Raw genomic sequence first — 23106 nt, forward strand, 5'->3', positions numbered from 1 at the left:
TCAGTGAAGCCAATGGCTCTAAGAGTCCTCCACGGAAAAAAAATCATCAGGCATACATCATCCATAGAAGTCTGCTTAGCCAATTCCACAAAGTCCATAGCATAATCCTCAATAGACTGCTCACCCTGCTTGAGACGCATGATCTGTACAGTGGGGTTCGTGCTGGAACCGGATGACACCATACTAGCTGCTGAATCCTTGTAGTGGCGAAGTCTTCTGTCACACAGACGGTCGGAGATGAGCGGATCCATTTGCAGCATTTTATTCGTACAGACAAACACACAGGGGCAGGCAGAAATCGTCGTCAAACACAGGCAGAAAGGTCGGGGCGGGCAGCGAGAATCACACACAAGAGGGAGTCCAGGAATCAAAACACAGGAAATCAAACACGGAAAGAAACGCTCAGAAATGCAGCCGGGGCAATTCAAGACTTCGCGAAGAAGCTGAGTGTGAGAGTGGCTTAAATGCAGTCCTAGAAATGAGGTGCAGGTGTGAGTGGTAATCAGTGCAGTGAGAAACAAGGAGCAGGTGAATGCAGTGATTAGTGCAGTGGCTTGTGGGAAGTCCATGATGTGTAGTGCGAGTGAGTTTATGATGACAGGACGACCAATTCGTGACAGATATGATACATTTACATGTATTCATTATCAGACACTTTTATCCAGCATGACTTACAATTGAGGAATACAATAGGCGATTCATCACAAAGAGGCAAATAAACACAGGAATGCTTGTAATACAACGTTTCAAACATTGTTCAGATTAGTACAAGCTAGACAGGGAGAAATGAGGAAAGCTGAAAGCAAAAGTTTTTTTTAACTTTAAGATACCATCAAAATGAAAGAGATGATTACTGTTGATGTTGATGATGCTGTTTTTTCATGGTCAGACTATGGTGAAAAATAACAGTTGTTAATTAAAGGGGTCCTATTTTGTAATTTTTATATTTTCAACTTCCTGAAGAGCATAATGTTGCAGTTTGTGCATGAAAAACATGTGCAAAGATACAAAGCACATAGTCCACTCCAAAGGAAAATAAATTCTATATCAGTAAGCACTGTTTCTTACTGCCCCTAAAGGGACATGGTGGTGGAAAAAAATCGGGGTGGGAGGAAAAAATATGTTCCCTCGCAAAACGTGTGTTCTCTGTGCAAGATATGTGCATTCCTTTTGCAAAACTTTTGCATTCTCTTGCAACAATTTTTGCATTTTCTGGCAAAACCAATTGAGTTTGGACAAACACTTCCTGTTTACTTTACAGCTTGCTGTGTGGTTCAGACAGCTTTGTATGTTCGCAATGTAGCATTTTATAGAGTTTTATTTTGAACTTGTACTCAAGCATAAAGAAATAGTCAATGTTTATTTCAAGGCACAGTTTTGGGATATTAACGCCTAATTAATGGTCTAAGAGAGTGGTATAAAAAGACTGAATTCAGTATACAGTTTGGTAATAATTAGGCTGCCCTTGACTAAAGATTTGTCTGGTCGTTCATTTAAAGAATTAGTTGACTATTAAAGGGATAGTTCACCCATAAATGAAAATTGGATGTTTATCTGCTTACCCCCAGGGCATCCAAGATGTAGGAGACTTTGTTGTTTTTTTCAGGAGAACACAAACAAAGATTTTTGCAGTCTGTCAGTCATTTAATGGCAGTGGATAGGCACCAAACTTTTGAAAGTAAAAAAAAAAAACATGCACAAACAAATCTAAATTACACCCTGTGGCTCGTGACAATACATTGATGTCTTAAAACACGAAACAATTGGTTTTTGTGAGAAACTGAACAGTATTTACAGTATATAATTTTTTACCTTTGATACACAGCAATGTCCAACTCAGCTCAGCATCCAGCGCTTTACACGTCTATGTGCTCTGGCGTAGTATACGCAAATGCCGGAAGGGGAAATCTGTGAAAAGTCAACAGTCCCGGATGAGTTTGTGCAAGCAAATGTAATCTTTTAGCTTTAAATCAGTTTGAACAATCAGGATAAGTGCAAATAATTACCATTTTGAATAGCTGCTTTACGCACAATCTCTGTGCACTGTGTAAACAATGAGTGTCATATACACAAGACAGATCACTTCTGGTGTTTGCGTATACTAAGCCAGAGCGTGTACACATGTAACGTGCCAGATGCTGAGCATGCGCTCGGTACAGTTGTTGGACATGGCTGTATATCAAAGGTCAAAAATTATATAAATACTGTTCAGTTTCTCGCAAAAACTGATCATTTTGTGTCTTAGGACATCAATGTATCGCCACGAGCCGCAGGGTGTAATTTGGATTTGTCTGTGCATGTTTTGTTTTTTTGTTTTTTACTTTCAAAGGTTTGGTGCCCATCCGCTACCATTAAATTACTAACAGATTGCAACGGTTTGAGTTAAAAATCTTTGTTTGTGTTCTACTGAAGAAACAAAATCACCTACATCTTGGATGCCCTGGGGGTAAGCAGATAAACATCAAATTTTCATTTTTGGGTTAACTATCCCTTTAATCGCATGTTTATTAATAAACCATATAAGTCATAATAATGAGCATTTAACTGTCGATATGATATGGCCTAATAAGCACTCACTTTCTTCATGTCTTAGCTCTGCCCCCCTAAAGATATGAGGGAAGGTGCTTCTCAATATCCCTCCTCGTTTCCTCTGTCCTTCATCATATGTCCCGGAAACTGATCTAACTAAGCCATCTTGTAAGACATCTCAATTCTCTAACTGCACCGCGAAGAACGAGGAGAGAGGAGGTTTCCTGAGGAGTCATGAGCAAGGATACACAGGGTGCTTCTCAATATCCTTCCTCGTTTCCTCGCTCCTCTGTCCTCCATCCAATGACCCGAAACCGATCGAGCTCAGCCATTTTCTAGGACCTCTCAGTTCTCTAATTGCACCATGTGGAGGTGAGGATCGAGGAGTGAGGAGGCTTACTGAGGAGTCTTAAGCAAGGATACACAGGTCAGGTGTATCCTTTGTGGAAGTGTTTTATCGACTAAATGTGACACGTATAAATTCTCCTCCCCCTTCACATCTGTCGTAATAATTTACATTTATATTTTACCTTTGCAATGTAAATAATGTCATATATTTCAACAGGACATCTTGCTTTGTTAATATTTATTAGGAATGCCTTAAATAACAAACTTTAACAACATATGGGCAGATCCCTTTAGCGCAGCTGATGACGCTTGAGTGGTCAAGAATATTCCAATGTTCATCCTTTGATTCCTCCGTCCTCATTTCCTTTCCTTAAATTCTTCCAGTTTATTTAAACTGCAAAGGTAAAATATAAATGTAAATTATTACGACAGATGTGAAGGGGGTGGAGAATTTATATGTGCGTCAGTTTTTTGGCGCATTGGATACACCTGTGTTACATTGTGTATCCTCGCTTATGACTCCTCAGGAAGACTGCTTGCGATGCAATTAGAGAATTGAGATGTCCTACAAGATGGCTGAGCTAGATCTGTTTCTGGGTAATAGGATGGAGGACAGAGGAGCGAGGAAACGTGGAAGGGATATTGAATAGCACCCTGTGTATCCTTGCTCATGACTCCTCAGGAAACCTCCTCTCTCCTCGATCTTCGCGGTGCAGTTAGAGAATTGAGATGTCCTACAAGATGGCTTAGTTAGATCAGTTTCCGGGACATAGGATGAAGGACAGAGGAAACGAGGAGGGATATTGAGAAGCACCCTCTGTCAGGTTCAGATGCCTTTCTCCCCTCCACGTCTCTGTGCAGGTGCAGCACAGACCAAGGGCGAAATTGTCAATCACACATTGGGGGGGACAGCTGTGGGACTTTTTGTGTTTGCGCATGCACACATTTAAAAAAAAAAAAAAAAAGCCAGAGTCCAAATGTTTGTAATTGTATAACACAACAAGGAATTTTATTACATCTGATCGTCAAACCAACGTATACTCACCCTGTAATGATTACAGCATCAGCATACAGGCTATTAAGTCACAAAGCTGAATTTAAAGGGATAGTTCACCCAAAAATGAAAATTCTGTCATCATTTACTCACCCTCAAGTTTTTTAAAACCTGTAAGAATTTCTTTCTTCTGCTGAACACAAAATAAGATATTTTGAAAAATGTCTGTAACCAAACAGTTGATGGACCCCATTGACTTCCATAGTAGGTCAATGGTGTCCATCAACTGTTTGGTTACAGACATTTTTCAAAATATCTTATTTTGTTCTATACTTTAAAAAAAAAATCACATTTTCTAAAAATCTAAACGTCTTTTTCCCTTCATAATTCTCATAAGAATGCCCATGATCCACATATTTTATTTCCTCTAAACTTTGCTTTTTTGTTTCAGTAATTAAACATTGTTCTAAGGGGCAGCTTGTTACCACATCTTACCCTATAACGTTACATTCACTCACAATGAATGTGAGTTAACCCTTGTGTGGTGTTCATATTTTTGTTATTCAGCCAGTGTTCGTGGGTCTGGTGGACCTGCTGCATTTTGGGGTTTTTAATTCAACATAATCAACCAATTTATGTTAAAATACTCAACAGATATTTAGGCTACTTCATCCCAATTACAAGCAATAGAAACAGCATTTATGGTTAATATTTCCTCTCTAGCTTTGTTAGATCACATTTAAGAATTGTAACCTTGTGCGGGAACGGCAGGGGTAGAAACAAAACTCACTTTTGCACTCACACTCTCTCACACTTACACACAACCTCTCTCTCACATGCATGCACACACACACACACACACACACACACACACACACACACACACACACACACACACACACACACACACACACACACATGTGGTTCATACAGGGAATCTCCATAGGCGTAATGGTTTTACAAATGTACAAACTGTATAATCAATGCCCCTACACTAACCCTACCCCTAAACCTACCAATCACAGAAAACTTTTGGCCTTTTTTGAAGTTCAAAAAACACCATTTAGTATGTTTTTTAGCCGTTTGGTTTATGAGGACACAGATGTCCTCATAAACCATGTTTACGTTGTAATACCCAAGTCATTATACACATTTGTGTCCTCATAAACCATATACTATACAAGAACACACACACACACACACACACACACACACACACACACACACACACACACACACACACATACATACATACATACATAACAGCAAGGCCTGACAGGAGGAGGACAGAGTAAAGGTCCTACAGACCCGAACACCATACAAGGGTTAAGAGCTATTAATGTCATGCTGTCCGGTACCTTACTTCTCACTTCTCTGTTAAAAATGCCTAAAATCTCCAGAAACGTACTTTCTTTTTCTTTCCAAAGAAATTACAGATGTCAGCTGCTGCAGTCTTTCTCTTGTTCATTTTTGGCCAATACTGTGAAATATAACAGCAACGCAATTCCAAGGGATGAAAATGGTGAAGTAAGAAAGAACAAATGACAGGACTCTAAAATAACTTGCTAGATAAACCCAATTCAGAGAACAGGACCGTGGCTCAAAACGCTAACGTTAGCTGTAAAAACTGGGTTTGGTACAGTAGATTTGACAAGCCTGTCACTGACCGCTATCCCAGTTTGCTTTAAAGCCAGGCTACATGCTAGCGTGTATACAGTAACGTTAGCTAGCTGTCGGCTAGCTTGTCAATAGACCCATTCATACAAGCTGTATAATATTACAGTCGAAATTTACAAATTCTACAATTCGAAATTCTAGTGAAATTCACCTGGTCGTTATCTAAGGGATTATGTCAGCCAAAAACACCATATAGATATGTGCCAAATGTCTGTCAGATTTCGCGCTCTTCTTCTGTTTGTTTTTTCCTAACTCACTGACGGTGGCGGTGCACGAGCTACTAAAGGTATAGGGGAAAACATGACATGGATCAGGTTTTGTTAATGTATAGTGTAAGGCCAGTCGAATGGATTTGGGAAATGGACCGGCCGGGATTTTATATTTTCGGAGCTGGAAAGAAAGACGTATTTGCAATCACATCGATATCGCCCGCATAATCATACAGTATGATCAAATATTGGGGGGGACAAATTGTCCTTCTTTGAATATTGGGGGGGACGTGTCCCCCTGTCCCCCCATAGAATTACGCCTATGGCACAGACACACACATTGATTAGCAAATGTACATCACAGACAGGCAGAGAGCCGCAGAAGTTAGCTACCATGTAATAAGGCAATATATCATGGGCATATATATTACAATAGCACCAAAATAAACAAATTATTTGTGAAAATATTTCCCTCTCCTTTGTGTAGTCATTTATTCTAAATATATAGCCTACTTCAAACTAGTACCACAGAAAACATGCACATTGTGGCTTATAAGTTTCCTTTGTTGTTGCCTGTACTTGTGATAAAATTAGTGAATGCTAAAGAAGACCATGGTCTCTGTGAACTGATTATTTTGTGGACATCTGTTGAAAAACAAAACAACATGAAACAACTGGGTGAGTGTGAGGGAACTAAAGTAAATTGGTAAGTAAGTCAGAGTTGTGTTAATATATTTAACATTTTGTTTAGAAAAAAAAATAAATAAACTTAAGCCCCTGCCCTCAAAATGTCTGTGCACGTCTCTGGTCATATTTGAAGTTGTTTTATGTAGACTGTGTTTTATTGTAAAATGATTTAACAGAGGACATGGGCTGTACAAGACAAAATTTTAAGCAAAAAAAATAAAAATAGCGAAGCGGGTTAGTGGAATTTTTAGCGGAGCATAACAACATTTTGAGCTGGGTGATGGGGAAATTGGTGATAGGGGCATCTCAGCCAATGAGGACAGAGGGGCAGTGGCTCTTGCCACCGAGCCACCACCTGTGCACGGCCCTAATTGCGAGAAACAGACCCAAATTCAAGACTTTATCCGGCTTCATCTCCGTCCCGAGCAGCGAGTCAAGCAGCAACAGCAATAAACCTGCGCTGAAGTGCATTTTCATGAAATCCATTGGTGATTTCAAATATGAAATTTAATCGTAAGCTTGGTGAACAGTTTTGGAGAATGTGATGTTTTCCCATTCAAAGAGATAGGAGCTGCACTTGCATGCCCGAGAGGCGTTTCAAAGATGGCTGCCGAGTGACATGACTTGCCTTAAAGGGACTTTGGTTATGGTTAACCTTAGGTTTAGAGGTAGGAGTGGGATTAGCGACTGTAAAAATATTTTTATGCTATATTGTTACTAAAATAGTAATTTCCTTGCATATTTTGGTCAGTTACATTTTATATCCTTTTTCTATTCACTATAAAATGGGTAGGTTAGGGGGGCTAAAAATCTAATTTGCTTATTAATAAAATAATAAAAGGCATTGAATATCTTAATAAAATAAAAGATACGTATATATTTTACGTTTTTTAGCTAATAATACATAGCTATTTGTACATTTTAAAAGTTGAAATACATCTAAATTGTACATTTTAACATCAATAAAAACTTCCAAAAATGTATGTTTTTGCCTCTAAACGTTATGTATAAATGTCTACGTTTAAACAATGAGACCAGGCTGTAATAAAATGCACTGAAGTGTTTTTTTTTTTTTTTTTTTGGTTTATTTACATTAGCCTAAAAAATAAATGTTATGGAAGCTAAATAGCCCAAAATCTCTTGACTATTAGACTGGACATGGTTTAAGCTAGCTGACCTGCCATGATCAGCTTTGTTGTCTAAAACCAGAGTAAAAGTTTTACAAAAATCACCTGTATTTCAGATGCAAACACTATTTGCTTTTGATGAAGAGGAAATGGAGATGAGAAACAAGGTGGTAGAGGATCTAAAGACAGCCCTCCGGACTCAACCAATGAGGTAGGAGAACTTAATTCTTGTTTTTATATTGATTCATAATTCTGATCTCTAGTTCAAAGAGTCAGAAGTGAATGCTTTGATTTAAAAGAGCTGCTCTCAGCAAAAAGTTTTCTATGGCAACTAATTTCGGCTTGGATTATGTGAGAAGTGCACTTCCTTACAGTTCAGGATGTCTCAGGGTGCCTACCATCTGTGAGGATTGGCATAGAGGCGAGCCAATCAGAGACTGATTCCGTCTTTGTCTGTGACTCTGCCGTGGGCTGATCACTACTTCTGAACACATTTAAATGCTGTATATCATTCATTGAGCAGAAACAGTGACTGACTGCAACCAGGCTTCAGTCCTAGGCCTTTGTGTACATAAAAATAGTCAGAATGAGACACCAGTATCCTTTTTCTCCTCAAAGATTAACTAATCTTTGAAATGTATTTAATGGCTAAGTCTGTGCTGTCTTTAAACCAGTAGTCTGGAGTCTCTTTCATCCCTGCAGGCAAACAGAAACAGATCTGCTTCTCTAAGTCACAAAGTAAAATGTCTGAGCTGTCAATCATACTGTATCCAGTCATCTAGACATACAGGACAACTTGAATGGGACTAACTGTTAAATTCTCCTAAGACTAACTGCTTCCACATTGCCATATATGAGGTACTGTCTGGAACATGCACATGTATTTTTTTGTGGTTAGTTTTGATGCTCAATGTTAGATGGTTTAATTTTGTGATCTTGGTTTTTAGAAAGATTAAACACAGTGTCATCTAAACGACCCCAGCAGTGCACATTCAACAGCTGCTGTGAGTAAAGTAGGATGGACACAACACAAGCAGCCTGCAATTTAATAGCAATCAAAAAATTATTGGCTATAAATAAATGAACCACATGTAACCCATGCATTTTTATGACAAGTTCTCTGACAGCAGCTAGCCGGATCCTGGATGTAATCCGCTAATGGATGTAAATGTGGATTTGAGGTTTTAAAGTATTTTTTTTTATTTTTTTTATTTTTATTTTTTTATACATCACAGCTCTAAGCGCAATACAGAGGAAAACCTTTCTGCACTATTGCACAGCATATTATAACAAGTGAATCATACGGTCAAGTTTATTGTCATGTTTCCACATCGGTCAAGCTGAAGGCGTTTCACCGAAGTGTCCTCTAGGGGATGCAGTGCAAGTTCCCATTCGAAAGGAAATTGTTTTTATGTGTCTCTTTTCAGTCCTCAGGACTGAGGTATTTCAGGACTAAGGTATTTGTGTCATCAACTTACAATACGTGTAAGTAGCCCTTTTAACTCTAGCTAGGTAATGACAGTGTAAGGGGGTGTATTATGCATTCATATGTGGTGCATACATTACCTGCTTTAGCTTCTTGACATATAATTCAGTTTTGTATTTGTATTACACTGCTATCTTACAGCAAGAAGGTTTTTTTTGGATACTGTCTTTAAGTTTCATGCGCGCCACATTGTTTTTTTAGTCCACATTCTCGAAGGGGTGTGCAGATGGCAAGCCTTTCTTAATTTGGTATTAAAACACAGGGCCTCTTTCCTCACATTGCTGGTCAACCCACACAAAATGTCACTCCAATACGAGAGAGGTTTCACAACATCCTCCTGAACACCCTGAACCACTCACTCCCACAACGAGGGGTTCAGATCGGTGAGAGTACTTGTGTCAAGTCAGTGAGAGATGGAGGCAACATGTCTATTGACCTTTTGAAATATGGTGGTACTTTATGCAGCTTTAAGGGGGTAATTTAAATCTTTATTGACATTGAAAATATGATGTAACTAAACTCGCAGTTTAGTTTAGGTGACTGAAGAGTATGTTCAGCTTAAGTTGTTTTTTAGCTACAGTATGTTTGAACAAAGATGCCCTATTATTCTACAGGAATGTCAATGGGATTTCAATAAAAAAAACAGTAACACTTTACGGTAAGGGTACATGAATTACCATGAATTCATGCATAAATTCATGCATGAATTATGTGTTACTTCATGCATTAATGTCTCATGAATTATCAGGAACTAACATGAGTTCAAAGTCTTTCTATCATGACTTCATGAATGATCAACACTTTAATTACGACATTAACTAAGGTGGGTACATCATCATGATTTATGGTTTATTACACATGATCATGATGTTTTCTTTTGTTCACAAAAAAAAGGTCTTTACTATTCACTGTGGGTAAATCTATACTTCTGGTACATGAATCATCATAAATTCATGCATAAAATAGTATTATTTTATACATGTAAGATTACTTACCTCATGCATGCATACAGGCTAGAACAGTGTATGTCAATTAAACAGTATGTAACTAATGTTTTATATTAATTATGAATTGTCAAGCACGTTCATGTCTTCTGTGATGGAAATTTTTATTTAATGGCCTTAGAATACGTTAAAAGGGTGTGTTCAACATAGACTTGTTTAGAAAAGTGCAGTCTAAGTGATGTTCAGATCATGTCTCAAGACCATGTCTCCATGATTAAATAATCTATACTTACCCAAAAAGTGTTTAAACAGTAGAACTAAGTCATATGACAAACCAATGACCAGATCAGTGTAACCAATTACAGTGAAGAAGACTTGAGTGATATTGATTTTTACTCAACTACAAGGTATAAATGTACATGTATCTTTCTGTTCAGGGAGTCTCTCTTGGTTGTTGTGACCAGTGGGCTCCCGGCCGTGAATATGTCACAAAAGGAGCAGGAATGAAAAATAATTGTTTATGGTTTGTCACTTGATCAGCCACTCTTGAGAAGAGTTTAATTATATTAATAATCTTAATTAACTTGAATAACTAATGCTGGGATTAGTTTAATATGATGAATGTGAGGATACATGCTCATTCCACATTTCATGGTTGACTTGTTCAGTATACCATTTAATGTGTCATTTATGCAGCTGAGTATATAAAGAAGCCATATGGGACTTTTGCTAAGACTTCTGCAGATCAGAACGTTTTAAAGATAGTCTCTTCTGTTTTTTTTTTTTATTATTATTATTATTTTACCAAATACTTCTTTATGTCAATATATGTAATTTTCCTTGGGTAAAAGACCATGAGATCTCAAATGGGGCTTTTTAAGCACTGTTCCAGAGAATGTTCACAATATTCTAACAAACACCAACTTCTTAGTGAGTTTTGTTGGATCAATGTGCTGTTTGTGTTTTTGGGAACAGTATGCAATTATACCTGACATACTGGCAGAGGTGGAAAGTAACGAATTGCATTTACTCGTGTTACTGTAATTGAGTAGGTTTTTTGTGTACTTCTACTTTTTAAAGTAACTTTTAAATTTTGTAATTTTACTTTTACTTAAGTACGTTTTGATTTAAGTATTGTACTTTTTTTGTTCACATTTTAAATATTATCCGTTACTGAGTAAAAATAAAAAAATAAAATAACAAAATAAATTAATTAAAAAAAAAAAATGTGCGTGGAGGGAAGGAGGAGATCGCGCACCAGAAACTACTGATTGCTTGATGAGCAGCAGAACAAACGCAGCGCGCTAACTCAAGAAAGATGGAGACGGACAAGGCACAGTTTTGTAGAGTTACATCTCTCGGCTGCATGCATGAAGCAAACCGTCACACTAATGTTAAGGTAATAACAAGCTTGCGCGTGCCTAATGTATAACACTCGTGTATATCAAAGTCGTACATTAGGCACGCATAAGTCCGATATTGATTCACAAACTATGCGCGCTCTCGGGGCTCTGATCCCTATCGTATTTTTCCGTGAAGTTTCAAAACATTTGCCTAGTTGTCCAAATTACTGTCCTGTGAGTGTTTTATAATGCATGCTCACCCATAGAAGAGGAGTGAGGCTCGGTGGTTATGAGCATCAGGCGCGCACTGACAGTTCACTGATCGTGTCTTTGTCGAACCTTCATGTGTTTCAACAGATTTAGAATGTATTTTCTGTAGTTTGAATTCGTATGTTATTTTTTTAATGGCTACAAAAAGTAGATATTCAGTCAGTCAAGTTCAAAGGGATGGGTTTAGTGGTCTTTTGGCATCTCCCTGTTGTCCTGTTTGGTAAGGCAGCAGGTTCACTTATTTAAGAAAAAGTACTCTGAAGTTGTAAAGAATGTCTTTAGTAAGGAATTCAGGAGCTTAAAATCTGTATATATATATATATATATATATATAGGTTTAAAAAGTTAGAATTTAGGTTAGATAGAGGTTTTCTTTAAAGGTTATAAGGTATATTTAAAGTTTTAATTTAAAGTTTGTTTGAATTTTGAGTTTTTTATAACATGCAGAATAATAAGGCAAAACAAATGTTTTGGTTAATAAAAAAGATTTAAAAATAAATAGTTTTCTCTTTACTGTGGAAATAAATAAGTAAATAAATAAGATAATAAATAAGAGGACATGTCAGGCATAGAGGGGCCTTGCAAAATTGACCGGAGAAGGAGGGGGCCCCGGAGTAAAAAAGGTTGGGAACCCCTGCTCTACTGAATCCACAGTTTATGCCACATTCAGTGGTTGTGATGTTTTAAGTTTTATGGGAATATTTGCACTAAAATTTCCCTAAATGTTTTATATGGTTATTTAATTTTAATTGTATCTTACTTATTTGTTTTTATTGCACTTTATTTGTAAAGTTGTTTCCTCAATTAAAAACAACCAGGTTGAGATTTATATCCCCTTGTCTTTTTTGAATAACACTAGAATCCCCCACCCACCCATGCTGTTAAAAAAAAAAAAAAATACTCAGAGTAAAATTTTAAATTAGTTACTTTTTACTTTTACTTGAGTAGATTTTTTGACCAGTACTTTTACTTCTACTTAAGTAAAATTTCATTGAAGTAACAGTACTTTTACTTGAGTAGCATATTTTATTACTCTTTCCACCTCTGCATACTAGGCATTGGTAAAAACAACCCCACAAACCCTTGATGACTCTCCCTTTAGGTTTGTGATGCGCTTCATTGAGTTGGATGGCTTGACGTGTCTTCTGAACTTCCTGAGGAGCATGGACTATGAAACCTCAGAGAGCCGCATACATACATCCATTATTGGCTGCATCAAAGCCTTGATGAACAACTCCCAAGGCCGTGCCCATGTACTAGCCCACCCCCAGAGCATCAACACTATCTCCCAAAGCCTCCGCCAGGACAACATCAAGACCAAAGTGGCTGTGTTGGAGATCCTGGGCGCTGTTTGTTTGGTGCCTGACGGACATAAAAAAGTTTTACAGGCAATGGTACACTACCAAAAGTATGCTGCAGAGAGGACTCGCTTCCAGGTAAAGTTGCTTTTAATAAGAGATTTATAACAGTAGGGAAGGAATAGAGCACAAAATTGCAATTGCAGAATTGTAATTTCTGTTAAACTGAAAAAAAGTAATAGTAGAAATAGGAGAGCGTCAAATTTTGTGGAGTCATTGTGGATTCTGACATTTCAGTGCTTTGAGTTATTGTGTGCATTTCTTAAAAAAACTCACAGAAGGCATGGTAATTTTAACTGTAGATGCCCACTGCGATGAATAACAACACACTTGTGGAGGCCTTATCTTAGGCAACATATGTAGGGTGATTTGTCTTTGATGTATGTTTATTCATGTGTAGTTGACATGCCTGGCAACAACGAAAGTCAGTATTTTAAACATGGTTGATTCCTAGTGACCCAATAGCCAGCTCCATAACCAGACATTAACCACTAATTCCAGAGAAATACCAGAGAACATTCCCAACTGTCCACTGACTTTAAGACAAGGGCTGTGATACACATATCACACAAATTGCTTTCACTTTACTTAAAGTACACAAAAAATTTATTATAATTTTTTTTATAAAAATTTTATGATGCTCACATTAAACATTTACTTTCATGTTGCTTAGATAATAATGTAATATTCTAATTGGGAAAAAATATATTTAATTAGATGAATAAGTATTAAATTTGATATTTTTATATGTTATTTCACTCAGTCTCTTTTGAACGAGCTGGACAGAAGCACAGGACACTACAGGGATGAAGTAAATCTGAAGACAGCCATCATGTCATTCATAAACGCTGTGCTGAATGCTGGGGTTGGAGAGGTCAGCTGATAACAGAATTTCCCTAAAATGTTTAAATTTGCATTAAATATAAATAAATAAATATATATATATTTGCTATTAACATGATTAATTCCTCTGTTTCTCAAAAGGACAGTCTAGAGTTTCGCCTTCATCTTAGATATGAGTTTCTGATGTTAGGAATTCAGCCAGTCATCGACAAGCTGAGAGCACATGATAATGCAACGCTTGACAGGTACAGAACACTAGGACATGTTAAATTGGGGATCATTTTCCACCTAACAATCAGTATATGCATCATACCATTGCTTCTGATAAAAAAGGCTGCGTGTGTGTTTGTTTCAGACATCTGGACTTTTTTGAGATGGTGCGGAATGAGGATGAGTTAGAACTGGCCAGACGCTTTGACACTGTAAGATCTTTTGCCTATCTACAAATGCATTTTGTCATGTCATGTTCTTAAATTTACATGTACAGAACAGCATGGTATTAGATTTGCTTACAAGACTTCTGATATCATGTATGTCCTAATTGGAAAAAAATACTTTATATGTTTATTGTTCAGACGCACGTGGATTCCAAGAGTGCGGGCCACATGTTTGAGCTGATCAAGAAGAAACTGAGCAACACAGATGCCTACCCCCACCTTTTATCTATCTTACAGCACTGCCTCCAAATGCCATGTGAGGATCTGAACTTTTTGTATTAGAATAATTTGTGTTTAAAAACACTTTGTGGTTTGAGTATGCCTGTGATGCTTTCAAATTGTAAACTGTAATGCTTTATTATATACATGGTACTACGGTACTAATTATAATATTTATATGATATGTACAAGCTCCCAAGAATACCATTTAATTATCATGTTACATATCCTGAAAAGCAGAACATTACTACGAAAAAATATTTGGTAATTAGTGTAGAAAGCAGTCAATTTTAACCAATCAAGCTTGTTTATGAAATGTTTTCAGATAAACGTGGTGCAAGCAGTGTACAGCAATGGCAACTTTTAGACCGCATCCTTCAGCAAATTGTTCTACAAGATGAGAAGGGAGAAAATCCAGATGTTTCACCCCTGGACAATTTCAACGTTAAAAACATCATTAGAATGTAAGTGCCCAACTCAAATTGCTTTAATTTCAAAACATATTGAAGCCATGATTTTAACCCTCAAATGTTTAAATAATAATACTGCTCATGAAAAGATAATTTTGAGTTTATTAAAGAAGAGTAATATTTTTGAAGCCAGAAAGCCTTGATGAGGTCCTGGATTTTGTTTTAGTTCTTTTAAAGATCAAAGCTCTTCCTACAGTATCTTACTGCCTGCTGTAGGGATTTTTGTGCTCAGCTGTAGGGTTTTTTGTGCCCATTAAACCACAAAGCTATATTGTGGCACACTGATCTGGTACTGTTAACGTGCTAGAAGATGCTCCACAATGCTGTGAATGTGTCATGACACTGTGGCCTAAATGGAAACTTGTATCAAACTGCTTTAAACCGTTGTGAGATTTTAAAAGAAGATGCAGACTCTAAACACTGGTATTGCTGTCATTATTGTGCATAATAATGTTGCTTTAACAATGACGTGCTTACCACAGGTGTCCAACAGTTCTCTGGGCAGGAAAAAGTTTATTATTTATCACCACAGCTAAGCTCTTGCTATCATTCACCCAACATTCCACACTTCTAGTCATTTCATTTCACCACTGCACCACATGTCTTTTTACCACTGCAGTACCAGAATTCTTTACTCCTTTCTTGACATCTCTTGTATCATTCACCCAACATTCCACACTTCTAGTCACTTCTTTTTACGATTGTACCACATGTCATTTTACCACTGCTGTACCAGCATTCTTTACTCCTTGGGTAGTAAAATATAGTTTACTTCTTGGCATCTCTTGGTTCTCAAATTTGGTTTTGGTTTTGGTTTTGGAAAGTGTAAGCACAGAAAAACCTACTACTAACGAACATCATTTTTGTCTGCTCATGCTCACTCATAATGTATAACATTTTCCGGTTGCAAAAAATTACCTTAAACAGAGCTATAGTTGGTTGCATTTGAGACATCTTGGGCAAGTATGTTTCTTTAGGAGTAAGTTGTCCAAACAAACAGCGAACATACTGGAATTTTCTTTTCTAGTGTTGGCTTGCTGGCAATTTATTACTCCAACAATGTCAGCCCACCTACAAAAAAAAAACAAATAAAACTAAAAACTAAAAAGTCTTCTTCAATACGTATAGTGCAATAAATCCTCTACAGTATGTTAGCAGCTTGTATGGAAACTGCAACTTCATCCTCTTTTCCTATTTTCTTATTTTTTCTGATATATATATATATATATATATATATATATATATATATATATATATATATATATATAAAAAAATTTTTCATTGTCTTCTCCAGTGATAGCAGTAAATGTTACTGTATCTGTATTTAATTTTCCTCTTTCTGCAGCTACGGAAAGCAATGCATGTCAAGGTGTCATTTTAGATTTCTTTACTAGATCCTCCCTTAAACCTAAAACAGTATCCACTTACAAAAAGATTAACAACCAGACTAAACTAACACTTTATATATATATATATATATATATACAAATAAATGTGTTATAAATGTGTTATTAAAGAAATCTTCCCCAACTGTATGCCATTGCTTCGGTTTAACAGTGGCCCCTTTGGTTAAAGACCACATGAATTGGCTTGATGACCAGTTTTCTTTTGAGTGTTGCCGTCTATTTTGCAGCCAGACTACAAACCACATAACAAACCTATAATCGACAGCTTGTAACGTGGATGCATGCATTGAAGGCAACTTCATAATTATAAATTCTACCTACTTGCTTTGTAATCAGTTGATGTTTTTGAAAAGAACAACTTTTTCTTCATTTGACACTACTAGTTCAAAAAGGGTAGTATTTATATTTAAATGTACATTCTCATTCTTGAGAAAGTTTTTATTAGACAGATAAGATTAAATACACCTCTGTGGTCAAGGAGATTGATTCATCTGTTTCGTCTCATAAAAGCTAACAGAAATGTACTAAACAGTAAACTTTCATGGGGTCTTTAATATTGGCTTTTGTTTGTAGTAACAGTTGACAAATAACAATCAGCAATATAAATTAGTAATTGACTGAGGTAAGTGTGAAAAATAGGGCAAAATAATTTTTATGATTTAAATACAACATAATGATACTTAATTCTGTCTACAGGCTTGTCAATGAGAATGAAGTCAAACAGTGGCGAGACCAAGCAGAAAGGTTCAGAAAAGGTAACAGTTCACACTGACTTGCAAAGCTGAGTCTGGGTGAACTTATGTAATGATAATGCATGTGTGTTTTTTAGAGCATTTAGAGCTGATGTCCCGGCTGGAAAGGAAAGAAAGGGAGTGTGAAACTAAGACACAAGAGAAGGAGGATATGATGAAGACACTCAACAAGATGAAGGACAAACTGCAGAAAGAAGGAGTGGAGTTGCGCTCTGCCAGGGAGCAAGTATTAGACCTGTCCTCCCGCATTAGTGACATTTCAGTGAGTTCATCATCTATCACTTCCTTCTAGTGTGCTGTAGTTGTATGAGTTGCTTTCATATGCAAAAGTAGAACAATTGCACAATAATGTTAGAACTTCCATGTTGGTGTTGTTTAGTAGGAAATGTTTGGGGAGAAGCTGTTTTGGTTAAACATGAGTTGTATGTGATGATTTATACATTGTGGCAAATTTGTCTAACATTTTTCTTAAATTATTTGATCTTTTTTTTTTCTTTAAGAATGGTGAGGTTAATTTGCCTGTCCCCCCTCCGCTTCCTGGGAGCCCGATGGCTCCGCCTCCACCACCTATGATGATGGGTGGCTTTCCTCCTCCTCCTCCACCTATTGATTTCTCCAGTCCACCCCCACCACCTCCTCCACCTCCTCCAGGTGGTCCTCCACCCCCACCTGGAGCCCCGCCCATCTTTTCTGGGGTTCCACCTCCACCTGGACCTGGTTCCATTAGCTACGCAACCAATCTGTACACAAAGAGCATCCCTCAACCTTCACAACCACTTAAATCCTTTAACTGGTCCAAACTAGGAGAGGTGAGTCAGTTGTGAGCACTGAGGCATAAAATTCTTCATACTTATGGTAATTACAAAGTGTTATACTGTATATGAGATTAAATAATTTAATTTTTTTTATTATCTGACCCTTAATTACGTTTCTGATCAACTTCCTTTTTTTTTTTAGAACAAGATCACTGGTACCATCTGGTATGAGATTGATGACAGAAGGGCCTTTAAAGTTCTTGACCTAAAGGAAATTGAGAAAATGTTTTCAGCTTACCAGAGGCAGCAAGTATGCAAGTGTGGCACACAAGAGCCATATCTCAGATGTGCTTACATCCTAAACAAATACATTTTTGCATTCATTATCACTTAGATATTTCTAGAATAATGTCTGAAATGATATTCTGGAATAACAGCTGTACCTACATTCTTGTGTATGTTTGTGAAATGTGTATGCTTGTGTGTGTGTGTGTGTGTGTGTGTGAAAGAGAGAGAAAGAGGGAAAAGAGTATTTGGAACCTCAGGCTTTACAGCTGTGGCTAAAGCAGCTGTTCTTTGCTGAATGGCATGTACAGTTATAGATGCTTTAGTGCTTTAAGCATGAAGTAGTATTTTAGTGCATTTAGAGCAGAAATACTGCAGATATGCTCTCAGGCCGAATATCAAAAAAAGTCAGGCATGCAATAGTCAAAGTTTCTTCAGTGTTTTGCAAGATATTCTGGGGCCTGTGGGGATGTTTGCTGTAGTCAGCTCTGGCCAAGATTTCTGCTGTAGTTTTGCTGCTTGAGTTGTTAACTTCTGCATGTCTTCCAATGTTTTTATTCTTTCTCTGCTGCTGTATATCTGCCTGGCCAGGAGCTGCTCACTAACCAATCCTTCAAGCAGGTGAGTGGTTGCTACAATACTGCCAGAAAAGGGTCAGAAATGAACTTTGTTTTTTTTTGTTCTGTTTTTTCCCCCCCATTTTTGTATAGGCAGTTTTAATAACTGCCTAGTGAAATGTGTCTGTGTTGTCTTTTATGTAAAATGCTTACATAATTACTTCAATTACTTCAAAAAGTAAAAAATAACAGGGTAGGGCTACAGTTTTATGACAAACTCACTATTTTCAATTATTGTTCTTGCTATTGTAATAATTATTAATAGTGTTGATTAATAGACTACGTAAAAGTGTTTGTGTTTAGGGAAACTGTCATATTCATAACAAGCAAAAAAACATTTATGAATTAGTTTGCTTATTACACATTAGACAATCAAGACTTCACTGAATATTTTAATAGTTTAATAGTTTAATAATATGATAAACAGAATGGTTTTTCAAACTGGAAATAAATTATAAACAGAAATTGAGTTAAGCAAAGAATGGTCACTGAAGCGTTTAATGACAGTCTAGAACATTATGCATTCTAATCATTCACTTAAGTTGTCTACATTGCACAATGAATCTCTGTTACTTACATAATATTTCCACTTCGTTGTTTATGATAAAAGAATTCAAGAGAGTAGATAATTGGCCTCAGACTGACCAATACATTCATAAGCACAACAGAAATGTGTGATTGGCTATAATGTTCAATGCTGCAAAAAAACTCATAAAAAGAAATCTGATGCAACATGAGAAAGTCTAAATGTAATGCAGCAATCAGTACCTTTCATTTATTCTTTTCAGTCAGCTCCCCACCCCGTGTTGAATTTGGGGGCCATATTTGTACAATTTGGTTCCATTTTTGTCTTTTGTCCCAAGCCCCTGTTCATTTCTGACCCTGTACCAGAACTCTTAGCCAAGCATACAGCTACATTCACCATCTTCTTACATGTACCTGTCTATTATCTTCGCCACTGTAAACAAACGATCTGAATTAATGTGACAGATGATAAAAAATACAAATTCCAAAGGAATAGTTCATCCAAAATTGGAAATTTTGTCATATTTTTGCTCACCCACATGTTATTCTCTCTGTGACTTTCTTCTTTGACAAAACAAGATTTTTGGGACAATGTTATACAGTTCCTTTCTGTATAATTAGGATGAATTGAGGCTGGTACTGTCAAGATCCAAAAATAACAAAGCACTGTAAAAGTGTGTTTGCTTATATTAAATGATGGCATGTTAGGATATAGTGATACCTTATTAACCTTGACAGCCAGCAATGTATAATTTCAGTGTATGGAAAGGAGCAAGTTTGGAACAGCATGGGGTTAAAAATGATAATGGAATTTTCATTTTTGAGGGAACTGTTCCTTTTTAGCATCTAGTTTTCACTTCCAGCCTCATCTTGCAGAAGTAATACCTTTCTTCTCAAATGTCTGGATTGAATAATTGGTCTGTAATTTTAAGAATCGGCTAAGCTACTGTGATAGAACAGTAATTGGCTAAATTACTGTAATTAGCACAAATGTGTCTAATTACGGACCATTATTACACAGATGACTAAAATGTGGATAAGGCATGTTGTGGAAAGTAATGACCTTCCACCTATCCTGCATTCATCATGTTAGTGCTCAAAACTGTAGGGGTGTGTAAGAAGTGTGCTTTCTTTGGACCGATGTGGAGTTACATGACCCATGTAACCTCATCGAACATTCACAGCACAGGAAATGGCCCGGACCTAAAAATAGATGACTGTTCTCGCTGAAACAGCCAAGCTTCTTTCAAGCATCTGTGGTGCTTCAGCTGCATGATTATTTTGACCCACTGTTCTGAATTCAAATCTTCTTTTGGGAGATATGTAGAAAGTTAGGAATATATATTTTATTTAGCATATTTAGTTTTATTTATATTTATAGTTTCCAAACTCATTTAGAAAAATTAGCCAAAAGCACAGACCCACATTATCAGTTAATTTTTGATATCCACAATTTCAGTTTCAGTTTTTTTAATTAAAGAAACTTCATTTCATTCTTCATTTTATTTGATTATTATAAAGAGAATGAATCCATATCATCAAACCAGTTTCATCTCTTCTGCAGAAAGAAACGGGGTCAATGGATGACCTTTATCTGAGCTTGCGCAAAGTCAAAGAGCTGTCTGTTATCGATGGACGGAGGGCCCAAAACTGTGTCATCCTGCTGTCCAAGTATGTACTTGTCCTCAGTCAGCTTTGTTAGCATTGTGTTAAAGTCAATTTATCAGTTATCCCGGAAAATAGATGCTATGCCTATAAAGTATATCACTGTAAAATTTATTTTTGAAATTGTAGGCTAATTATGGTGTAATAACTGGTCACAACTCATCTGAAAAGTGAGAGAGATTACCCTTGCCTAATTTATAGTTGGTAGACTAGTTCTTAAAGTCACCATAAAATCAAAATTTACACTTTTTATGGACTATTAAAATTGTTTATTTAAAATTATTTATGCTGTAAATGCATTCATATATTTAAATAATGTGCCCTCTTAATTGAGAAACAGGCAATTATTTGGCCCAGAGGCCACATGGTAATTTACTGAGGCCAGGAAAAGATTGATTATGTTCTTTGATGTGGCCAGATTTTTATTGATCAGAGCTAAGGGAAGAGAGCATTGATTGTACCAAATGCCATATTTAACCTCTTGTGTCATATGTATGTTATGGCATACAATTGGTGTTTCTACTTTCTTATTAGCATGTTAAATATTAACAGGTTTATATAATTAAAAAATCATTTTCTGTTCATACAGGTTAAAAATGAGCAATGAAGAGATAAAGAGAGCCATTCTAGAGATGGATGAGAGGGAAGAGCTGGCGAAAGACATGCTAGAGCAGGTGAGGGCTATCTAATGGATTGATCATGAAAAACATAACTACAATGTTTTTGATTAGTACTTGTATTACCTATAACTAAACATTCTCTATGGGTATATGTATTGTACATTTACAGCTTCTGAAGTTTGTTCCTGAGAAAAGTGATATTGACCTTCTGGAGGAACACAAACATGAGCTTGAGCGTATGGCCCGGGCTGACCGCTTCCTGTTTGAGATGAGCAGGTACTACTGAATTTTTATTAATGACATAGCAGGCAACAAACCAGGACTAGCAGTGATTTATGAGGTACATCTCTTCACCACATTTTACCTCCAAAGAAAACCCCTCCTCATATATCCTTACTGTAATGTGAAAAAATTATAATAATTTTGACTTCTTTCTCTCTATCAGAATTGACCACTATCAACAAAGGCTCAAGTCTCTTTTCTTCAAAAAGAAGTTTGCAGAGCGTCTAGCAGAAATAAAGCCAAAGGTTGAAGGTTCGTAGGTTTAGAGGGAATTTTACTGTATGTGTTTCTTTGCAAATTAACTAAGACTCATATTAAAGGTATAGAGGCAAGAAACTGCTGTATAAATGTAATCTGGGAAAAGTGGATATTAGAGCATAAGTCAGGGCTAGTATGTTTGTGAGTGTGTGTGGCTTTTATGCTTAAATTTATCTCCAGTTCAAATAAAGAACAGAGTTTCCACGGAGACTGTTTTGGAAAGCTGGCAAATGTTGAGAGGGGAGAGTTGTTCTCATAAACCCTGCTTTTTTCTTCAAAGAGATTCAAGCTTTTCAAGAAAGAGTCATGGCATGCATGTTCTTGCATAGTACACCAGATGAACATAAGAAGGCCCAAGTTCTGTCCTGTCCCTGCACATTAATAATGATCTTTAACCTTAAAAGGACAGATTAACCAAATCTTGAAGATAATGTACATAGCTATACATTAGCTTTGTGTGGAAAATGGACAGGAATTTAATAGGTTATTTATTGAAAAGAAGAAAACACCTTGTATATTCTCCAAATTATCAGTACAGACATTGATCTCTAATATTGACAAATTACTCCTTTACACAACCTTCAAGCGAAAAACAAGCACAAAGGTAAACATTAAGGATGCTATTGTTATTGTAACTTGACAATGCCATGTCATGTCTACAGTTATAAATCCAAGCACAAAGAACAAGACACTAAATTGATAGCAGTGTCTAATAAAGCTTTTTAGAGCAGAAAGAATGGGTGCCATCAACAGAGACAAAACAAATGAAGGACTTCTGTGGCCCACCCTTGCACATTAAATTGTGTCAACAGGAAGGCATTTTGAATGTTTTAACATCCAGGCAAAGGAAGTCTAACTTTGGCTAAGATCCTCCGGGAAAACGATTTTTGTGGGAAACTGGCGGCGGGAAAATTGTGGACAGGCATCAAAGTTGCATACTCTTTCTTGTTCCCGCTGGAGCGACTGCAGTACTGCAGCTCTATGATGGGAACTGTAAGGG

At 36.8% G+C, this 23106-nt stretch overlaps 1 protein-coding gene across 1 annotated transcript in view; it reads left to right on the plus strand.

Moving 5' to 3' along the window:
- Nucleotides 1-23106, plus strand: part of LOC141295371 (disheveled-associated activator of morphogenesis 2-like) — a 36844-nt gene that overhangs the window by 5642 nt on the left and 8096 nt on the right. The window contains exons 2-17 of the mRNA XM_073826580.1: nucleotides 7654-7782; nucleotides 12717-13050; nucleotides 13736-13846; nucleotides 13957-14060; nucleotides 14171-14237; nucleotides 14391-14508; nucleotides 14797-14935; nucleotides 17044-17102; nucleotides 17177-17361; nucleotides 17600-17908; nucleotides 18057-18164; nucleotides 18731-18760; nucleotides 20846-20952; nucleotides 21536-21620; nucleotides 21736-21842; nucleotides 22012-22100. Of these exons, the coding sequence (XP_073682681.1) occupies nucleotides 7654-7782; nucleotides 12717-13050; nucleotides 13736-13846; nucleotides 13957-14060; nucleotides 14171-14237; nucleotides 14391-14508; nucleotides 14797-14935; nucleotides 17044-17102; nucleotides 17177-17361; nucleotides 17600-17908; nucleotides 18057-18164; nucleotides 18731-18760; nucleotides 20846-20952; nucleotides 21536-21620; nucleotides 21736-21842; nucleotides 22012-22100 (2081 nt within the window). The remainder of the gene's footprint in view (nucleotides 1-7653; nucleotides 7783-12716; nucleotides 13051-13735; nucleotides 13847-13956; nucleotides 14061-14170; nucleotides 14238-14390; nucleotides 14509-14796; nucleotides 14936-17043; nucleotides 17103-17176; nucleotides 17362-17599; nucleotides 17909-18056; nucleotides 18165-18730; nucleotides 18761-20845; nucleotides 20953-21535; nucleotides 21621-21735; nucleotides 21843-22011; nucleotides 22101-23106) is intronic.

The sequence above is a fragment of the Garra rufa genome, chromosome 21, assembly GCF_049309525.1.
Source record: "Garra rufa chromosome 21, GarRuf1.0, whole genome shotgun sequence".
Classification (NCBI taxonomy): domain Eukaryota; kingdom Metazoa; phylum Chordata; class Actinopteri; order Cypriniformes; family Cyprinidae; genus Garra; species Garra rufa.